This window comes from Perca flavescens, chromosome 9 (assembly GCF_004354835.1).
Source record: "Perca flavescens isolate YP-PL-M2 chromosome 9, PFLA_1.0, whole genome shotgun sequence".
Lineage (NCBI taxonomy): Eukaryota > Metazoa > Chordata > Actinopteri > Perciformes > Percidae > Perca > Perca flavescens.
In genome coordinates this window covers 35,801,616-35,822,073 of record NC_041339.1, presented here as the reverse complement: position 1 = coordinate 35,822,073, position 20,458 = coordinate 35,801,616, and the positions used below count along the sequence as shown (strand labels likewise).

General features: G+C 38.7%; 3 protein-coding genes across 3 annotated transcripts in view; 1 reads left to right on the top strand and 2 right to left on the bottom strand.

The window, feature by feature from the left end:
* orc1 (origin recognition complex, subunit 1) overlaps nt 1–1,630 on the bottom strand; it is a 37,197-nt gene extending 35,567 nt beyond the window's left edge. Inside the window, exons 1-2 of the mRNA XM_028586841.1 lie at nt 1,272–1,630; nt 291–418 (exon numbers count right to left, since the gene is read on the bottom strand). Of these exons, the coding sequence (XP_028442642.1) occupies nt 291–418; nt 1,272–1,366 (223 nt within the window). The 5' untranslated portion in view covers nt 1,367–1,630. The remainder of the gene's footprint in view (nt 1–290; nt 419–1,271) is intronic.
* A 956-nt stretch (nt 1,631–2,586) lies between these two features.
* prpf38a (pre-mRNA processing factor 38A) lies at nt 2,587–11,718 on the top strand. Its single transcript, XM_028587750.1, has 10 exons — nt 2,587–2,786; nt 4,704–4,863; nt 6,007–6,128; nt 6,225–6,310; nt 7,096–7,206; nt 8,164–8,276; nt 8,369–8,395; nt 9,407–9,498; nt 10,122–10,170; nt 10,972–11,718. The coding sequence occupies exons 1-10, from the start codon at nt 2,657–2,659 to the stop codon at nt 11,015–11,017; spliced, it is 936 nt and encodes a 311-aa protein (XP_028443551.1). The 5' UTR covers nt 2,587–2,656; the 3' UTR covers nt 11,018–11,718.
* Nucleotides 11,719–13,123: 1,405 nt separating this feature from the next.
* Nucleotides 13,124–19,556, bottom strand: LOC114560983 (interferon-induced protein with tetratricopeptide repeats 1B-like). The gene is made up of 2 exons (XM_028586616.1): nt 19,510–19,556; nt 13,124–14,558 (listed from the first exon to the last, which is right to left on the bottom strand). Exons 1-2 carry the CDS (start codon nt 19,554–19,556, stop codon nt 13,247–13,249), a joined length of 1,359 nt encoding a protein of 452 aa, XP_028442417.1. The 3' UTR covers nt 13,124–13,246.
* Between the last annotated feature and the right edge of the window lie 902 nt (nt 19,557–20,458).

Sequence of the window (20,458 nt, the reverse complement as noted above, 5' to 3'; positions counted from 1 at the left end):
CAGAGTATGAGGGCGTGCCCTGACAGTACCTAGGTAAGGACTACTAGCCAGTCAGAAGCAGAGTATGAAGTAAAGGCTGGACTACAGTAGAGCTGTTTGGAGCAGTTTGTGAACAGTGTTTTCTGTTGGAGATGGTAAGTCCCTTTGGGGGGGACTTTGGGCTTTTTCACTTTGTAAACCTATAATGTGCACAAAAAGATGTACAATATAACACAATAAACAAAAGGGAAAAAGCCAAAAAGCATAATATGAGCGCTTTACGGACAAAGTCAGGTGTGATCGTGACTCACCGTCACCGTACAGCCGGATGACTTTGGCCACGTAAGGGTTGTCTTCGTCTTCGCCCTCTATGAGGATGTGTTGGCCCGTGTTGATGACCGTGGTCTTCGGGAGACCCTCCACACTGATGGCCAAGGAGCTGAGAATATAAAGAGGCAGATTATTAAAGGTTAACTTTTTCATTCATTCAACCTGGACCCCTATTTCCCTCTGTTTTTGAATCTAAGTGACTGATGGAAACAACAAGTTTTTGAACTTGCTCCAACAAGCTGCAATGTAATGTTAATGGGGGATTGAGAACCTTCAATTTACGTCCACTAAAAGTTCTATTGGTGCCACTGACAGACTCAGATTATTATTCTAAATGTTTGACAACATTATGGGATGGATCCCTACAGAGATAGACATTTTAGTTAAAGAGTAAGATCCTTTTAGTTTAACATGAAACAGCCCCGAAATCACCATCACCAAACTCCACCAGACTCCATGTAAATAATTAGGACTTTTATCATCGTAAAACACACTTCATTCAAAGTGGACAGACACTAAATAGAACTATCAAAAGCCGTCTTGGTTCATCCTTCCACTGTTCCAACAATCACCACTCTGATTTGGTTGATATAAACCCTTAATTCACCCATTTACATGTGGGAATATGCTGGCTCTATACACGCTAAAAGTCCTGATTATTTACATGGAGTCTGGTGGAGTTTGGTGATGGTGATTTCGGGGCTGTTTCATGTTAAACTAAAAGGATCTTACTCTTTAACTAAAATGTCTATCTCTGTAGGGATCCTTTCCATAATGTTGTCACACACTTAGAATAATAATCTGAGTCTGTCAGTGACAAAAAAGCGTTTTTTGAAGACAGAAATCGAAGGAGTTGCATTGTAGTATTACTAATTTAACTGCAGTACGCATCATAATACTTCTTCCACCTCTGTAAAGAGTTATCCTTCTGCAAAATACAAAAAACTACTAATAATACTCACCCATATTCATACGTTTTCAACTTTCTGTTGAAACTAACAGGCTCTCCGCGCCACTTGTACACTCTTCTGACTCTCAGTCTGGTGAAATACTTCATCTTGTTTCCTCGTTTACTGTTGCACGAGCTCGGATACGACAACGCAATCAATAATCAATACAAAAAGAAAGCCTTTGTGTGTGTGTGTCCGTTTATCTGCTTTGATTTAAAACCCGCATTGAAAAAAGGAAGATTTCATAGAAATATTCTTCAGACAACTCACGCCAACGCTGGACAACATTTCGCGCGAAAATTGCGTAGTTTCCGTTTTGTTCTTCTTCCCTAGTTGTAATGGCGGGCTACGAAGCAACGTGAACGGAGAATGCTGCCCCCGTACGGTAGCGGAGTGTACTACATGCTGTAACATAACTGTTTACAATCAATCTAACTTTATTTGTTTATTTGTGTTTTCATTTCATTTCAATTTTGTTGTTTGTATGAAAGTGTTAAAGTTAAATTTTTCCCATTAAATTACATCTTGACAGCAAATTGAAATCTCTATTTTGAAACCATTATACATGAATATATATATATATATATGGATTTTAAAAGTATATGAATTTTATGTTTGATCAATTTTTTTGTCAGTTTTGTATCGATACATTTTTATTTTTTTATTCAATGCTTTTAAATACAACAGGCATTTATATAACTCTCTCAATTTTGATTCAAATAACCTTACAGATGAACTACAATTGAATTAAATTAAAATTAGGGGGGCATTAGTCTCAAGGTACTTCTTTATTTCAACCTTTTTAAAGGCTGAAAATTTTTTTTAATTCAATTTAAAAAAGCAACACAATTTGGGGTAACCTTGAGAACCTTAAAAAACGACATTTGTGAATATAAAATGTATTAATAATTGTTTTGTGATGTTATTTGTTTGATATCAGATTCAGATAAAAAAAAAAAAAACTCGGACAGTAAACATATAATAGCTTATAAAAAATAATATACACAGGATAAAAATAAGACAACGTATGTGTGCAAAGTGACAACGTGTTTGTGTTTGTGTGTGGGTCATTACGTTTTATATTAAGTTGTTTAGGGCAGCGGGAATGAAGGATTGTTTGTTCGCGTTTTTCTTGGCTAGCCGTAACTTTTAATACGTTTTAATAAACGGAACTAAAACTTATTTAATACTTAATAACAATTATTATCTTAAAACGTGTGTCACTGTGTTGCAGTCCAACAGCGACACTTGCAGATTAATTCAGGGAACTTTTACTCTTACAAAATAAAAAATAAATAAAAATAAACGAACCGGAAGTATTATTTAGACTGTTTCCGGCGTTGGATCGCAGGCTGCTGATGTTTCCATGCTAGTTTGGTCTCTGATTCTTCGTTCCGATGGCAAACAGAACTGTTAAAGATGCGAACAGTATACACGGGACCAACCCGCAGTATCTGGTGGAGAAAATCATCCGGACTCGAATCTACGAGTCTAAATACTGGAAGGAGGAGTGCTTCGGTCTGACCGGTGAGTAGCATGTTAGCATGTTAGCCAGCGAGCTAACGTTAGCTTCCTGTCGGCTAACAACGCTAGCCCTCAACCCGCTGATTTCACCCCTCTGTTCTCTATTTAAAGTAACTCAACTCACATTAGATGTGTAGCCGAATTTTGGTCCTCATGTTTATGGAACCATTTATGTCACTTAAGTATAGCTTGAGTTTTGTTTTCCTCTATATCTGTTAAAAATATTGAAAATACCAAGCGTGCTAAAGCTAATTACGTTACCGCAGGCCAAAGTTAACTCTCGTAACTGTTTATTTTATCTAAAATCCCAAAGATATTCACTTTGTAACATTGTGAGACAAATTAGGGCTGCAAGTTATTATTTTCATTATTGATTAAACTGCTGATCAGATCAGACTGCTGTAAAAGTACTAATACCATACTGAAAATACTCCTGCAGTCCTGCATTCAAAGATTTAACTAAGTAAAATAATTTATTTTCAGCGTTATGACGATGCATTTTCCAGCTGATCAAATATGCCTTTTAAAGACTATATGAGCTTAAGAAGTAGGAGACTATAGACATAAAGTAATATTCTTAAATTTATCACAAACACATCTGGAGATACGTGGTTTTCACTGACTGGACAGGAAGGGGATGGAAAACTGTCATCTGGAAAGTCACTAGTGGAGTAAATGGTACAATATCTCCTGAGATGTAGTAAAATATATAAAGTTACATGAAAGGAAAATACTACAGTTTGTTACATTCAACCACTTTGCATACTTTTGTGTACATTTGGTCTGGGTCGTTTTTCTTGTTACAATGAAGGGAAATATTAATGTAGTGGCAGCCCGCCATGGCAAAATGTATGCCGCCACGGTATCAGAACAGACGCACAATGTTGTTGCGGTTGCCTTTTAAATTATCCTGCCGACATAATGGCAGTTGGTCAAGACCACACCCCCACCCTCCACCTTGCCCCCCCCTCTCTCCTCCTCAATAGCTACAGACAGAAATGGCACATCCTAAGGAAAGCTCATTGTGGGACTGGCTCTAGTGGCTGTAATTCTGCACCATGGCTGAATTTCAGGAAAGAGACTTCAGATACAGTATTAGGGGACCACTAAGGTCTATATAAAAGAGACATCAGATATAGTATTAGGGGACCACTAAGGTCTATATAAAAGAGACTTCAGATACAGTATTAGGGGACCACTAAGGTCTATATAAAAGAGACTTCAGATACAGTATTAGGGGACCACTAAGGACTATATAAAAGAGACATCAGATACAGTATTAGGGGACCACTAAGGTCTATATAAAAGAGACTTCAGATACAGTATTAGGGGACCACTAAGGTCTATATAAAAGAGACTTCAGATACAGTATTAGGGGACCACTAAGGTCTATATAAAAGAGACTTCAGATACAGTATTAGGGGACCACTAAGGTCTATATAAAAGAGACTTCAGATACAGTATTAGGGGACCACTAAGTATATAAAAGAGACTTCAGATACAGTATTAGGGGACCACTAAGGCCTATATTAAAGAGACTTTAGATACAGTATTAGGGGACCACTAAGGCCTATATAAAAGCATCCAAAGAGCACCATGTCATGGGACCTTTAACAACAAGTACAATTATTCAGAGGTTATTGGGCCCGTCCAGTTTAACTCCACATACTGTTGTGTTGATGGAGTTTATTGTCAAAATGTTCGCTTTCTTCCGAGTCGACTATTAAACGAACGGCTCCGCCTGGGGGGTTGTTGTTCAGACAGACCTTCCCCCACTGCTAAAAAAAAATCCTAAAGGAAACACTGATTTAACACAATAGTGAGCCTATATCTTCGTGACAGCGGTTCGTTTTTGTCCTTTTCTTACAATGACGTTGTTAAAGACGTGTTTGCATGTTGTTGTTGTTGTTTGATCTACAGCGGAGCTGGTTGTTGACAAAGCCATGGAGTTGAAGTTTGTCGGGGGAGTTTTTGGGGGAAACATCAAGCCCACCCCCTTCCTCTGCCTCACTCTGAAGATGCTGCAGATTCAACCCGAAAAAGACATCATCGTTGAGTTCATTAAAAACGAGGATTTCAAGTGAGTTTCAATCTATCGAGAGAATAAAGTGAACACTGGTGCCTCCCTTCCTCAAACAAACGAGAAGAAAATAGGAAAATACACTCGACAAAAACAATCAAAACTCAGAATCAAACAGCCACAGAGGCACAGAAGGAGTAAATCTTAACGCGGAGACAAATGTCCCAAAACGCCATCTTTTCGCCAGGACAATGTACGTTTTAATTAGAGATGGTCCAATACCATTTTTTGCTTCCCGATACCGATTCCGATACCAGAACTTGCTTTTATTCTCCAGTTTGACAGTCAGTTATAAATGGAAAAAGAACCTAAATAAACTACTTTTAACGTAGATTTTCTTCAGGGCTTTATTACGTGGTATCGGATCGGGGCATAAACTCCAGTACTCCCCGATACCGATACCAGCGTTTTAGGCGGTATCGGAGCCGATACCGATACTGGTATCGGACCATCTCTAGTTTTTATTACCTCCGTAAGATTCATTCCTTCGGTGTCTCAGTGGTTTGATTTTATTCTTATTCTTTATTTATAAAGGACAACACACATTAATCAACATTTCTGTAAATGTGCCAGTGTTAGCCAGCCGGCTAATTTTCAACTCGAGTCCTTTTGGCCAGATGATTTTAGACCAAAGCAGCAGGAAAGAGCAATGAGGATTTTTGTTGTTGTTTTTTGTTAGAGATGCACCGATTACAACTTTCTAGGCCGATTCAGATTTTCTTTGAGTTAGGCCGGCTGATACCGATTTTAGCCGATTCCGATTTTTATATTTTCTAACCACTTTACAGCACACACAAATATTTATTTTCAATGTTTTCTTTAATAGAACATGTGTTAAGATAATGCATCACTATGAAATAGAACTATATGAATTACTCCTGGTGTGGGACATTCACACACATCTAAAGAGCAACATCAGAACCATTTCCTTCTTTTCACATCCAATATCACACTAAAGAAATGTGTTGAAAACGGGTCAAATTTAACCCGAGCACAACATGAATGTTAAAGGTTTTTTCCATTTGCTGTTTATCCAAAGCTCATATTCCAAACACTGCAATGCTAAATATCTGCTGACTCATGCTGGGCTTGTGTCGTGTGGGTCTTACCGTGCTGTGTCTCTGTGTTTTTGTGTCTTTTTAGATATGTCCGTTTACTCGGCGCGATGTACATGAGGTTAACTGGCACCGCCGTGGACTGCTACAAATACTTGGAGCCGCTGTACAACGATTACAGGAAAGTCAAGAGTCAGAACCGAAACGGAGGTGAGGATTGTTATTAATCGACTCGTACGGCGCTTTACCCACACGCTAGTTTCGTTAAGGTCGCTTCTATCTCTCTTCTTTCCTTTTCTGTTTCAGAGTTCGAGATGATGCACGTGGACGAGTTCATCGACGAGCTCCTTCACGCAGAGAGGATGTGTGACATCATTCTGCCTCGGCTTCAGGTGCGCTTACGCACAGAGCATTGCATTTTTTTAATCCCCTTCCACTTAAAGTTGTTTTGCCTGTTTACGTACAGCTGAGTGTTTGAGCTTCCCTGTGCAGAATCATTCATTTCTGTATCCAACAGTTTGACTTCTGAAATTTCACAAATTCCATCTCCGTTAAAATAATATTTGTCGTGCATGTTGTTTTCCTATCAGAAATTCAAGTTAGTTATTTGTAAGGTCCAAATCATTCATTGGCCTTTGTGCCCCAACATTTTTTGTCACACCGAAGGCCAAATTGCCTTGACCCTAAAATTATGAAATTCCAAGCCTGACACACACTGACAGACACACACACACAGACACACACAGACACAGAGACACACACATCACACACACACACACACACACACACACTTTGTGGGGACCAGTCATTGACATAATGCATTCCCTAGCCCCTTACCCTAACCTTAACCATCACAACTAAATGCCTAACCTTAACCCTTATCCTAAACATAACCTAATTATATCCCTAATCCTAAACAGCCCTTTCAACTTGTGGGGTCCAGCATTTTATCCCACAAGGATACTGTAGTACGTGGTTTTTGGACCCCACAAATATAGTAAAACGGGTACACACACGCAGACACACACACACACACACACACACACACACACACACACAGACAGAGACACACACACACACACACACACAGACCCAGACAGACAGACACGCACACAGACACACACACACACAGCGCTCAGTGCGAGTGTTTAGACCCCTGCTGTTTGTGTTTCTGCAGAAGAGACACGTACTGGAGGAGGCCGAGCTCTTAGAGACACGAGTCAGCGCTCTAGAGGAAGACCTGGATGAGGTGGAGACCAGCGAAGATGAAGACGAGGAAGAAGAGAAGGTAAAAACCTCGTAGAACATCTAGCTGTAAATCGAGGAACCTGTGTGTTTGTGTGTGTCTCCCACATGGAGTTGCTATTTTCCTAGAAGGCTCGTTGATTGCGGTGTCAAAAACACGAGTTGGATGAACCCACGTTGTTGTCGTTATCGACTAATCGATTAGTTGATTTAATCGACAGATCTGTAAATCTGAGTTTCTCCGCAAAGAGTCATGCAAAAAGCACCACTTTAATTCTTGTGTTTACCAGAGATGTGCTCGTACGTTTCTTGGAAATAAGTGATTCAGCATGAAAGAAAGCATCAAACATGACTAATGGAATAAAGAGATCTAAGTTGACTAAGACCAAAACAACCGATTAGTCGACTAATCCACTAAGAGAGAGCAGCCTTACCCTCTGCATGCTTTTGGTTTCCTCCCACCATAAAGACATACGTGCCAGGTAACTAGGACTACTACTTGCAAACATTGGTGCATTTACAGAAATGTTGATTAATATGCATTGTCCAAATAAATCAATCTTAGATTAACTGCAGCTGTGCCTGATTAAACCTCACTCTTTAAAAAACTCAAACTGGGAAACAAGAAATCAGATCTATCTATCTATCTATCTATTCATTCTCTGGACAACGATATCTATCTATCATATCTCTGGACAACGATATGATTTACATTCCCACCTAACACAATCAGCTCATTGTCATTGCAAAGTTCAGTCGTTGGATGAAGACCCAAAAACGTCGGAGAAAAGTGTCCAAAAAATGTTAAAAAAAAAAGCAACAAAAAAGTCGACTTTTATTGTGAAATATTGCACCTTCAGAATAATAAGTGAAGGAAAAAATGCAGAGAAAGTAATTGCTGTGTTATTTTTTATTTTTTATTAACAATATAAACAATTTTCTCGCCTCTCTGCCGGGTTTTAAACGTTGTTTTTGTTCTTCTTGGTTTCTGCGCCTGCAGCCGGAGAGACTCCAGACCCCCGAGCCCCACAGACGCCGCGACGGTTACCGAGACAGCGACAGACCTCGCCGCTCTCCGTCACCTCGTTACAGACGCAGTCGCTCGCCCAGACGGTTTGTCTCTCCATCACCCAAAACAACATGTTTACCTTTTTGTGTGTAAAGTGTTTTAGAAAATTATGATCTAAAATCTCTTAATTTCCCAGGAGGAGCAGATCTCCAAAGAGACGAAGGTATGTTTAGCTTTTATCACGTTTTTTTTATTTTATTTATTATTTTATAAATAAAATCAGCGTTCATATGTTTTGACAAAAACCTGGAAAAGTTATGGAATTTGAAAAATGCAAATTCCAGGCCTGGAAAGGTTTTGGAAACATAAAAAGACCCAGAAAGTTTTGGAAAAGTCATGGAATATTTTTTTTTAACACAGCATAATAATATGTGATTAATAAATGTATTTTCATTTAATCTTAACCTCAGCGTTATATTCGGGGAGCGATATTATGAATCCCTCTATGAACCACAGACATTATCATTCATTTTATGTGTTATTCACTTTAACACAGATTTGTATTCTTATTGTATAATGTCGAAAAACAGTACAGTACAGGCCAAAAGTTCAGACTCACCTTCTCATTCAATGCGTTTCCTTTTTATTTTCATGACTATTTACATTGTAGATTCTCACTGAAGGCATCAAAACTATGAATGAACACATATGGAATTATGTACTTAACAAAAAAGTGTGAAATAACTGAAAACATGTCTTATATTTTAGATTCCTCAAAGTAGCCACCCTTTGCTTTTTTTGATAACTCTGCAAACCCTTGGTGTTCTCTCAATGAGCTTCATGAGGTAGTCACCTGAAATGGTTTTACCTTCACAGGTGTGCTTTGTCAGGGTTCATTAGTGGAAGTTTTTCCCTTATTAATAAAAAAGCAAAGGGTGGCTACTTTGAAGAATCTAAAATATAAGACATGTTTTCAGTTATTTCACACTTTTTTGTTAAGTACATAATTCCACATGTGTTCATTCATAGTTTTGATGCCTTCAGTGAGAATCTACAATGTAAATAGTTATGAAAATAAAAAGGAAACTCATCGAATGAGAAGGTGTGTCCAAACTTTTGGCCTGTACTGTAGTCATGGAAATTTACCGAAAAGGTATTGGTTAAAATGCGTATGAACACTGTACAACACTCGTAGCTCATTGGTGTGTTTTTTTTGTTGCGTGTTCTCACGTAGCCCGTCGCCCCGGAGAGACCGGCATCGCAGCAAGAGCCCTCGCCGCCATCGCAGCCGCTCCCGAGACAGACGCCACCGCTCCAAATCCCCAGGTAGGCTCCACTGGGGAGCTAGGGTCCTCAAACGCACCGCTCGGAGGTCCCCATCTGTGTCAGATTTGACCCATTTTTCAAAAAGTTTCTCTATCAGAAATTTGGGTTTTCTTTCAACCAAACTGTCCAAAAACATAACGTGGATGGTTCTATACAACCGTTACTCTTCACAAGTAAAATAAATGATCAGTTCACTGCTTTCATTGAATTTGGCTGTTTTATTTAATTTTATAGCGGGGGGGAATTATCAATGGAAAAAAAACAAATGTTGAAAAAACAACAGAAATGAAAAAAAAATCAACAATAACATCAGAAATTTGTGACAAAAAAAGTGACAAACATCGGAAAAAGTGACAGAATGTTTTTTGAAAATAAGTGACAAAAACGTCAGCAAAAAAAAGTTTCAATTACAAATTTTGACCCAGAAAATAACCAGAGTTGCCTGATCGATGGGAAGACAACACGAGGGTTAATTTTAAGACCGAGTGACATTGTTCCCGTGTACTGTGGATGATGAAATGTGTTTTTAATGATGACGTAGAAAAAGAGGAAATAGATCCTGACTTTAAATGATAATGTGATGATTTTAGATATTAATTCTGTGGTTATTTTACACCCTGCAGGTCACCACCGGAGCCACAGACATCGCAGCCACTCAAAGTCCCCAGAGAGGTGAGTGAGTCCCTTTCTTTTAGAAAAGATTCCCAAATAATCTGTCATGTTTATATCTGCACACGTGAAGCTGGGAATCATGGGAAGTTTTTAGAAAACTGTCCTCCACCTCAATACCGTGTTATAAACTCTGCAAAATGCTTCTTTTTTTTTATTTAACTAAAACAAGCCAAAGTTACTGAATGTTGTCTGAACTTAAGCAGCTGAACAATACGTTTTGTTGTTCGTCAAAGTTGTCTAAAGGAAAAGTTTACGAATCCGACTAATTCGGAGATGACTTCCAGTACAAAAGCCGGGAGTCTTTTCACTGTTTTAGATGCTTTTTGTGAGACATTTTGGTTTTTATCTTCTACGTTTTTTATGCTTTTCGGACTCTTTTCTCCCTACTTTTTGTAGCTTTATTTTTACGTTTTTTGATGCTTTTCGGACTCCTTTGTCCCTATTTTCCTACGATTTTGTGTATACGTCTTTTTTTTTTTTTTTTCCTACATTTTTGTAGCTTTATTTCTATGTTTTCTGACTTTTTTTGTCCCCTTTTTTTTTTTTTTTTTTTTAATTTTTTTTTTTTTTTTTCCACACTTTTCTCACTTCTGATGTTTTTTTATTTGTATGGTTTGTCTGCCGTCTCGGATACATTTTAGTCTGAACCGTAACAATCTTCCCCACAAAGTCTGTTGCCGTTTTCTGGAGCCTTTTTTTCGTATCAAACGATCAGCAGATGGCACTTGGCTCAGTCTTATGTAGAAAAGTCATTCTCTCAACAACCATTTATTAAATTATTTCCCTTCTTTCCCATCACAGGAGTTCAAAAAAGAGTCACAAGAAGAGTCGAAGAGGAAACGAGTGATCTCACGTCTACTTTTATATCTTGTCTTCCTTTTTTTTTGTACCTTTTGATCTGTCAGATCTTTGTTTCTTTTACAAGTAATTTCAGTTGTAGATGTCGGCCCACTGACCTGTCTGTAAGTTATTACAATGTAAAGGTTCGAGCAGCGTTTCATATCCGGTATCTAATCACTCCCAAACCCTCCGAGAGACAGTAATCTAATATAACAGGGATGCACCGAATCCAGATTTTTGGGGTTCGGCCGAATACCGAATCCACTGGTGAAGATTCTGCCGAATCTGAAACCAAATACCGAATACTCCTCCCATCCTCAGTCCATGAACACGGTAAACACATGAATGAAGTAAACAAGTCCACAGCCTCTAAAATAGTTAAATGTAACAACTTAACGTTGATACCGCACGCTCTTTTCAAATCGTAGGAAAGCACATTGCTATCACCAGCTGAGTGAGTAACCAGTGTATGATGAAGGCATGTTGGGTGGGTGAAATTAGAAAGCTAACGCTAGCTAACGAGCAGCAGCCGGCCGTTCAGTCGCTCCGCTCCCGCTGTAGGGAGACTCGTTTACCGAGAGAACAGCTGATCGCCCGGGAGAGACACTGTCTGGGTAGCACCAGTCTTTAGCAGTGACTGTCCTTCCTTTGCCGTACCTGAAGTTGCTGCATTCTGGCTGCTGTCTGGAGATTCCTTCGTGCACAACTCGTATTCTTTCGGATGTTTTGTACCAGATGTTGTAACATCAGCCATGTTGTGTATAGTTTAGGGTCCTCGCCACCACCAGACCAATCAGCATTGAACAGATTGAACATGTAGCTGGACTTGAATGGCCTTCTTTTGACTGAAAGTACTGCCAAACAACAACTTTTTCTGCTCACCAGATCCATGTCCACTTCCTCACAGCCTACTGCATTGAACGCTCCACCTACATAAACACCTTCCTGTAATCAACGGCGCCGTCGCTAGGGCGACCAGCGTAGGGATCCGAAGCCGAATCCTAGATTCGGTGCATCCCTAAATAATAACCATCCCCCTCTTATCAGATTGGCCATCATTGATAACTTTTGGATCTGTGTACCGGTAATTGTAGAAAATGTTTCTGTATGTTGAGAGTTTGTCAAAGAAATAAAGACCCTGATCCTGATGCCTCTGGGATTTTTATTGACAAGAAACTTTTATCATGTGAAGTAAGACATGCTAAAAATATTACAGCCGTGTTTTCATGTTTCAGTATGTAAAGGATGATGTGTTAGCCCTCCGGTTGTCTTCCCGTAGACCCTGAGCTTGTCGTCCTTCTGGGTCACAATTGCAAATCGATTTTGTTTTTGGGCTTTTCCCTTTTATTATAGTGACAGTGGATGGACATGAAAGGGGGAGAGAGATAGGGGATGACAAATTAACTTGGCTCTTTTTCCAACGTTTTTTGACACTTTTTGAAACGTTTTTTTTCGCTTTATTTAAATACATGGTCAATAAACATAATTTAAATGACATAATACCAGTTTTTTGGTTTTAAAAAAACAACTTGTTGATTATTTCGACTGATAGTTAAGATCAGAGGATGTTGAGTGGATCACAGTTTATTTCAAATGCTATAAAACTGAGAAATCAACACCCACAAATCAATGAAATAAATCATTAGCCTGCCATGAATGTTACATGGCTTCCATACAATGTACATCCACGCATTCATGTTATTTTGGGGCTATTTGGTTCAAAGAAACTCATCATTCTGATATTAAAAATGGGTCAAATTTGACCCCGAGGACAACGCGAGGGTTACAAATGTGTTTATAGAAAAGGATATAATTTAACATGACTCTAATAAAGTTTCCCAATAATAAATACATCATGAAATCATCTTAACAATGGTTTAAATTCAAGGAAAAAAATGACTTTCAGGTTATACATCACATTATCAATCAAGAGTTTTATATTTGTTACAGAAATCAAAGCACATTTCAGAGAGTATTGTCTTCTAAAGACAAAAAAAATAGGAATATAGGTGTAATCAAGGTTACATACGAGGTTAGGGTTAACCCTAACCCTAACATAGGGCTGAATTTTCAGTGAAATACAAAAATCTTGTGGGACCATTGGGCTGTGGAACAATAGGCACCCTCGCTTCTGAATAAGATGTTTCTGCTTCTGGACCAGCCGACCAACAGAAGGAAACAGGTTTTCCTGATGTGTAATCAATTTCTGGATTAAGAACCAGTGCTTTTAAAAACACTATAATGGCTCTTGCAGGTTTGTCAGAAACTCCTCTATTTCTCTACACATGTGGCTCCTGCCTCTGTCTCTAAACCTCTTCAGGATTGTGATACTGTTCTCCCGATAGTTACTTTTTAGCGGTATCTTTGCCACCTTCATGTGATATCGTAGTGACCCTTCGCTGTCTTGTTGATTATAGTATAAATATTTTGCGTAGTAGTTGTAGAGCAACTGCTTGTCTACAGGTTCCAGATCACTTTCTAGCAGTTCCTGGTATATCTGCTCAGATTTATCCTGGTTGTAATTAAACTGTTTATACATATTTGCAAGGTCTATTTTCTTCAGAAATGAAGAATGAGGGTAGAGAGCAATCACTTCTTCATGGAGACTGATTGCTCTGTCTATCACGCTTTTCTCTGGGCGACTGTCCCTGAAATAAATGATCTTCCATTTGTAGCAATGTGCAGCACATTTCTTCAGATAACGCTCATCTGGATGGGTTCTCAGAGCCTCCTCTACAAATGTAATGGCCTCATCAATAGATAGATAGCAACTGTAAATCTTTAGTAATGGTCTAATACCACTGTAGCTGCTGAGGGGATTTTTCAACATCTTTTTGGCTAACTCAAATGCTTCTTCTTCGATTTCTTCTCCTCTCTTAGCACGTTGGTTTAAGTAGTAAACAGCGAGGTTCAAGTTCTCTGGATCCTGTTCGTTGGCGAGTCTCATTTTCTCCAGAAGGTCAGCCTCCACCACTGTCTCGCTGTGATTAGAAGCATACATTAGGGCTAAGACGTAGCTGGTGTTCCACTCCACCATGTCCGGCTGCATCCTGATGGCTCTCTGGAAGTAATCTGCAGCATCTTTCTTTTGTTCTCTGCTGAACTTCATCAGGGTCCAGGCTTTCTCAGCGTAGATCTCTGGATGGAGCTCATCCTGGGATGGAGATGGGTATTTATTCATCAGGGCGTTGACCTTTGACAGGTAAGCCTGACTCTCTGCTTGGTCTCCCAGGTGGTGGTGCAGCCACGCCAGGTTCCCGTAGTTCACCACCAACCAGGGACCCTCATCTGCGTTTCTTATCTTGCTGAAGGCCTCTGCAGCCTTGTTGAAGAAACTCTGGGCGTCTTTGGTGAACCCCAGCTTGTACTGAACGAACCCCCGCAGGTTGTAAATGTGACCCAGCCAGCTGTTCCCCTCCTCGGTGCCGATGTCCTCCAGGTTTACCCTGCGACGTAAAAGTAGGGACTCGCTGGTCTCCAGATCCCAGGTGAAGTGGCACTGCAGGGCCTCCAGTTGGGACTCCAGTGTGGTTTGACTCTGAGAGGCACTGACAGAGAATAAAAATATATATTAAAACATATCATCAGCCAAAGATCAGCTTTCCCAAAAGAGGCTGAGCAGAGTGATACCCTGATAATTGGAGCACATCCTCCAGTCCCCATTTTTTGAATAAGGAAAGAACAGAAGAATTAAAGCTTGAAGGACTAAAGAAAAAATATTGAGGAAAAGACAGAGGGAAGGACAGATAGGAATGGGATGAGAAATAAGGAAACATGGCAGAAAGAGGCAAGGAAAAAAAGAGGAGGAAATGAGGAAAAGATAAATAGGAACGAAGACAGGAAGTAAGGAATTAGTAAAGAACTGAAGAAAGACAACTGAAAGCAGCCACTGAGGAAACACATTACACATCATTCATTCATTAAATCAAATTATAGTAATAATATAGTCAACTTACATTTAGCTCTAACACACATAATTACCCCACCAGACATGCCACCAGAGGTCTTTTTTAAAGTTCCTAGATCCCGACCACAATCAATGCAACGTACAGTATTGTATCGAGCGATGGTTGCATGGAACTCACTTCCAGCTGAGATTGCTAAAGCGCACAATGAATCAAGCTTTAAAGGTCCCATGGTATGGTGCTCTTTGGATGCTTTTATATAGACCTTAGTGGTCCCCTAATACTGTATCTGAAGTCTCTTTTATATAGGCCTTAGTGGTCCCCTAATACTGTATCTGAAGTCTCTTTTATATAGACCTTAGTGGTCCCCTAATACTGTATCTGAAGTCTCTTTTATATAGGCCTTAGTGGTCCCCTAATACTGTATCTGAAGTCTCTTTTATATAGACCTTAGTGGTCCCCTAATACTGTATCTGAAGTCTCTTTTATATAGACCTTAGTGGTCCTCTAATACTGTATCTGAAGTCTCTTTTATATAGGCCTTAGTGGTCCCCTAATACTGTATCTGAAGTCTCTTTTATATAGGCCTTAGTGGTCCCCTAATACTGTATCTGAAGTCTCTTTTATATAGACCTTAGTGGTCCTCTAATACTGTATCTGAAGTCTCTTTTATATAGACCTTAGTGGTCCCCTAATACTGTATCTGAAGTCTCTTTTATATAGGCCTTAGTGGTCCCCTAATACTGTATCTGAAGTCTCTTTTATATAGACCTTAGTGGTCCTCTAATACTGTATCTGAAGTCTCTTTTATATAGACCTTAGTGGTCCCCTAATACTGTATCTGAAGTCTCTTTTATATAGACCTTAGTGGTCCCCTAATACTGTATCTGAAGTCTCTTTTATATAGGCCTTAGTGGTCCCCTAATACTGTATCTGAAGTCTCTTTTATATAGACCTTAGTGGTCCCCTAATACTGTATCTGAAGTCTCTTTTATATAGACCTTAGTGGTCCCCTAATACTGTATCTGAATTCTCTTTTATATAGACCTTAGTGGTCCCCTAATACTGTATCTGAAGTCTCTTTCCCAAAATTCAGCCTTGGTGCAGAATTACAGCCACTAGAGCCAGTCCCACAATGAGCTTTCCTTAGGATGTGCCATTTCTGTGTCTGTAACTGTAACTCATATTAATGTTAAAAAAAAAAAACTCATAAAGTGAAATTTTCATGCCATGGGACCTTTAAAAAACAAGTAAAGGAACATCTAAGGGCCCTAAGCTTGTAACCATATTTTGTAACTACTTTTTACGATAGGAATATTTATATGTATACAAAGATGTTGTAAGATTGAACTTTTCTATATTCAGTGCTTATGTAATTAGTGTAATATTTATAAGAGTATATGAAGAGGAATATGTAAAGTTATATTTGCAAGAAAGAATAATGCTAGTTATACTGCTCTTATTTTTATACCATGTGGCTGTTTTGTCTGAAAACGTCTTAACTGTTGTAACGTTTTATGTTTTGAGTAGCTGATGTTCTGCAGCAGCTAATGGTAATCCTAATAAAATAAAATCAAAATAAAATACATGTATTTTGCATAACCTCCAATTTCTCTACTAGGATTATATTTCTGGTAAAACGAAAATACAATTTTGAAAATCCCTGTGGCCCTGCAGAAGCAACAGTCATTTCTAAAGAAAACTTAAGGAGGTAAAATTCCAGCGCCAGCCAAGTTGTTGTCAACTTTTACAGACGAGTAACCGAAGTAAATAAAGATGGAGCAATACAAATAGTGTTTAGTTTAGTTTCTTGTGTAGCGTAAAGGGACTACAACTTGCAGTCAAATTAAAAATTTGTATTCATTTTTTAACAGTATACAAAAAACGAACCCTCCCCATTCGTCATCACCACTTACCCAGACAAAAATCACGAAAAGATGACATAGTAACCCTAACACAACAGAATAACAACAAAATAACTGTAAACTAAATAAACATATGTATGTGACAACCAGTGGAGTTTTAAGAAGTTAAGTATAAGAAGTAAATAGGGATGGAATAAAAACATCAACATTGAATTGTAGGATCCATAATGTTAATATTTTGGGCTCTGGGGCTCAATAATAAGATGTTAAATAAATCATAATGATTCTCTTTATATATTAAATGCAGCAGCAGCTCCTCACCTCATCATTCAGCTGTTTCCTCGACTCAGTATTTCTCTAAATATTCGGCTGGTTTCTGCTCTTGATGCTGCTTTGGGTCCGCTGGTATAAAGTCAGTGATGTCCAACTTCTGTTTCGCTGTAAATGATGAGATGCTATTGAAGCACGCAGCTTTAAATAGTCATGATGAAGTCGGAGCGGATGTCTAAGGCGGGGCGTTTAGCGTATAAAGTCTTATTACTATTTCAGTCTTATCTCACCTTGACTGTTGTTTCTCAGGAATGGAAACCTACAGCCAAATATCTGAATGAAATCACAACAAACTTTGTGATTATACAGTAGCTTCTTCTTGAAGAATAAGATGACTCACTGAGTTTCACACAGTGAAATATTCAAAGCCAAGGTGCCACGTTTTTATGGCTGACCTTTGTACGAGATGTAGTGGCATAAAGAACTGATATCAGACTCAGTATGTAAGACTTTCTGGAGTGATGGGTTTATCTTACTGGCAGCGGCACTAATCATAAACTAATAACCTTTTCATTATGACATTTGTATTTCTGCAATTGTGATTCCTCATAATGAAACTCTTGATTGCCCCCCCAAATACTTTGCCTCTCTGAAGGTTTCTATTTTCTTTACGTATTACGGTTGAGGTTGAGTGGGTCAGACAGACTAGTGGCAATATTGCTGCAACTAACCATTAGTTTCATTTGTTGATTCATTTGTGGATTATTTTCTTGATTAATGAAATAGTTGCTTGGTCTATAAAATGTCAGAAAATGGTGAAAAATGTGGATCAGTGTTTCCCAAAAAGCCCAAAATGTGTCCCCAACTCAAAGATATTCAGGTTCCTGTCACAGAGGAGAGAAGACACTAGAAACATATTCACATTTACCAAGCTGACATCACACAAGTTGACCTGTTTTTCCATAAAAAATGACTAAAACGTATCACTCGATTATGAAAATACTTGTCGATTCATTTAATAGTTGACAACAAATCGAAAAACACACCCATCATCGATCCTCAGGAATTAAAACTTTCCAACAGGGAGGGGAGCAAAACGCTGCTTCTCAGCCTGATGTTTAGTTGCTCTTTGTCGTGATTACTTTCAGATATTTGGCTGTAGGTTTCCATTCCTGGGAAACGGCATCATGGTGAGATAAGACTGAAGTAGTAGTTCGACTTTATACGCTAAACAATCATCCTTGGAGAAGGAGGCTCTCCGAGGTGGGGCGTTTAGCGTATAAACTCCTATTATAGTTGGAAGGTTTCTATTCCTGAGGATCGCTGATGGGTGTGTTAAGAAACCTGCTCTTTTGCACCTGTAACGTGTAACTACACCCCACAATGACATCACACGGTCCAGGAGTCCACCTGGGCAAAAGTTAAACATTAAAGATATTACAGGTAAGATTTTAAGAGGCTATTAAGTTCCTCTTGTAAACAAACAATCTGTTAGTTCAGACAGACAGCTTTGGTATCAAAGTGGTCAACCATTCTACAGCTGCGAAGATTAATCGATGATATTGAATATTAAATTAATTGACAAGTATTTTGATAATCGACTTATTGATCGCCTGGAAAATGGAGTTGGATTACAGGGCTTTGTCCTAAGATGGTTTAAATCATACCTGACAGAAAGAACTTTCTCTGTAAAACTGGGTACTAAGTCCTCCTCTCCAGTGGGTATTAAATTCGGCGTCCCCCAAGGATCAGTTCTTGGCCCCATGTTATTCTCCCTATACATGCTGCCCCTTGGTTCTATCCTTGAAAAGCACAACCTAAATTACCACTGCTACGCTGATGATACACAACTGTACTTAAACATCTCCCCTGGTTGCACTTCATCAATTAATAAAATCTTTAGCTGTTTGGAGGACATTACGTCCTGGATGGCAGCAAATTTCCTCCAGTTGAATGACAAGAAAACTGAGATGATTTTTATTTTTTAATTTTACAAAAAACCTGAGCAATGCCCTTGGCCCTTGGTCATCAAATTTACAGTGCGAGGTCAGAAACCTAGGTGTTCTCTTTGACAGCTCTCTTAATTTTGATAAACAACTCAACTCTGTTGTTAAAGGTAGTTTTTACCAGCTTATAAGTGTAGCAAAGTTGAAATACTTTTTTTATCTAAGAACGATCTTAAGACAATCACTCATGGCTTTATTACCTCACGTTTAGACTACTGCAATTCACTAAACACTGGCCTAACCCAATATAATTTAAACAGACTCCAATTAGCCCAGAATGCTGCTGCAAGACTCCTCTCTGGCACCAAAAAGTACGACCACATAATTCCCGTTTTAGCTGAGCTTCATTGGCTGGCAGTGAAATTCAGAATCGATTTTAAAGTTTTACTTTTTGTTTTTAAAGCACTCCATGGTCAAGCCCCTCCGTATATTTCCGATCTCCTGTCTACTTACTCTGCCTCCAGGGCACTCAGGTCCACAACCCAACAACTCCTCGTCATCCCCCGGACACGCCTAAAAACCAGAGGGGACAGAGCCTTTTCTGTAGTAGCCCCCAAACGCTTGAATTCCCTCCCACCCCAGATCAAATCATGTAATACAATTGTTAGTTTTAAATCAAATCTGAAAAAGCATTTTTACTCTCTTGCATTTAACTCTCTTTGATTCCTAATTATTTTTTAAGATTCAGAGCTATGAACTGAACTTATCTTTTTTGTATCTTTTTGTATTAACGTTGTTCCATTGTTGTTTTATTCTATGTTACATTATTTAAATTCTACCTTTGCATAACTAATTCATGATACCTTGCACATGTGATTATGTATCTTTAAGGCATTCTGTTTCTGCCTTCCCTGTTCTACCTGTAAAGCACTTTGGGTCAACTGTTGTTCGTTTAAATGTGCTATACAAATAAAAAGGGTTAGGGTTAGGGTTAGGCATATGTCTTGGCTTCTCTACCATTTTTAAAAGAATATTTTATAACGATGGAGTCTAATCTCCAAAGACTCTGTACATTTCATATTACACATGTACAATAAACCTTTGCATATCTGCAACAAAGTCTCTCCTGATTGAATTGAGGACCTCATCTTGGCCTTTGGGAAACACTGATCCACATGTTGCACCATTTTCTGACATTTTATAGACCAAGCAACTATTTCCTTAATCAAGAAAATAATCCACAGATGAATCAACATTGAAAATAATGGTTAGTTGCAGCAATATTGCCACTAGTCTGTCTGATCCACTCAAGCTTATCCGTAATACGTAAAGAAAATAAAAATCTTCAGAGAGGCAAAGCATTTGGGGGGGTCAATCAGAGTTGCATTATGATACAGATGTCATAATGAAAAGGTAATTAGTTAATGATTATTGCCACTGCCAGTAAGATAAACCTCCAGAA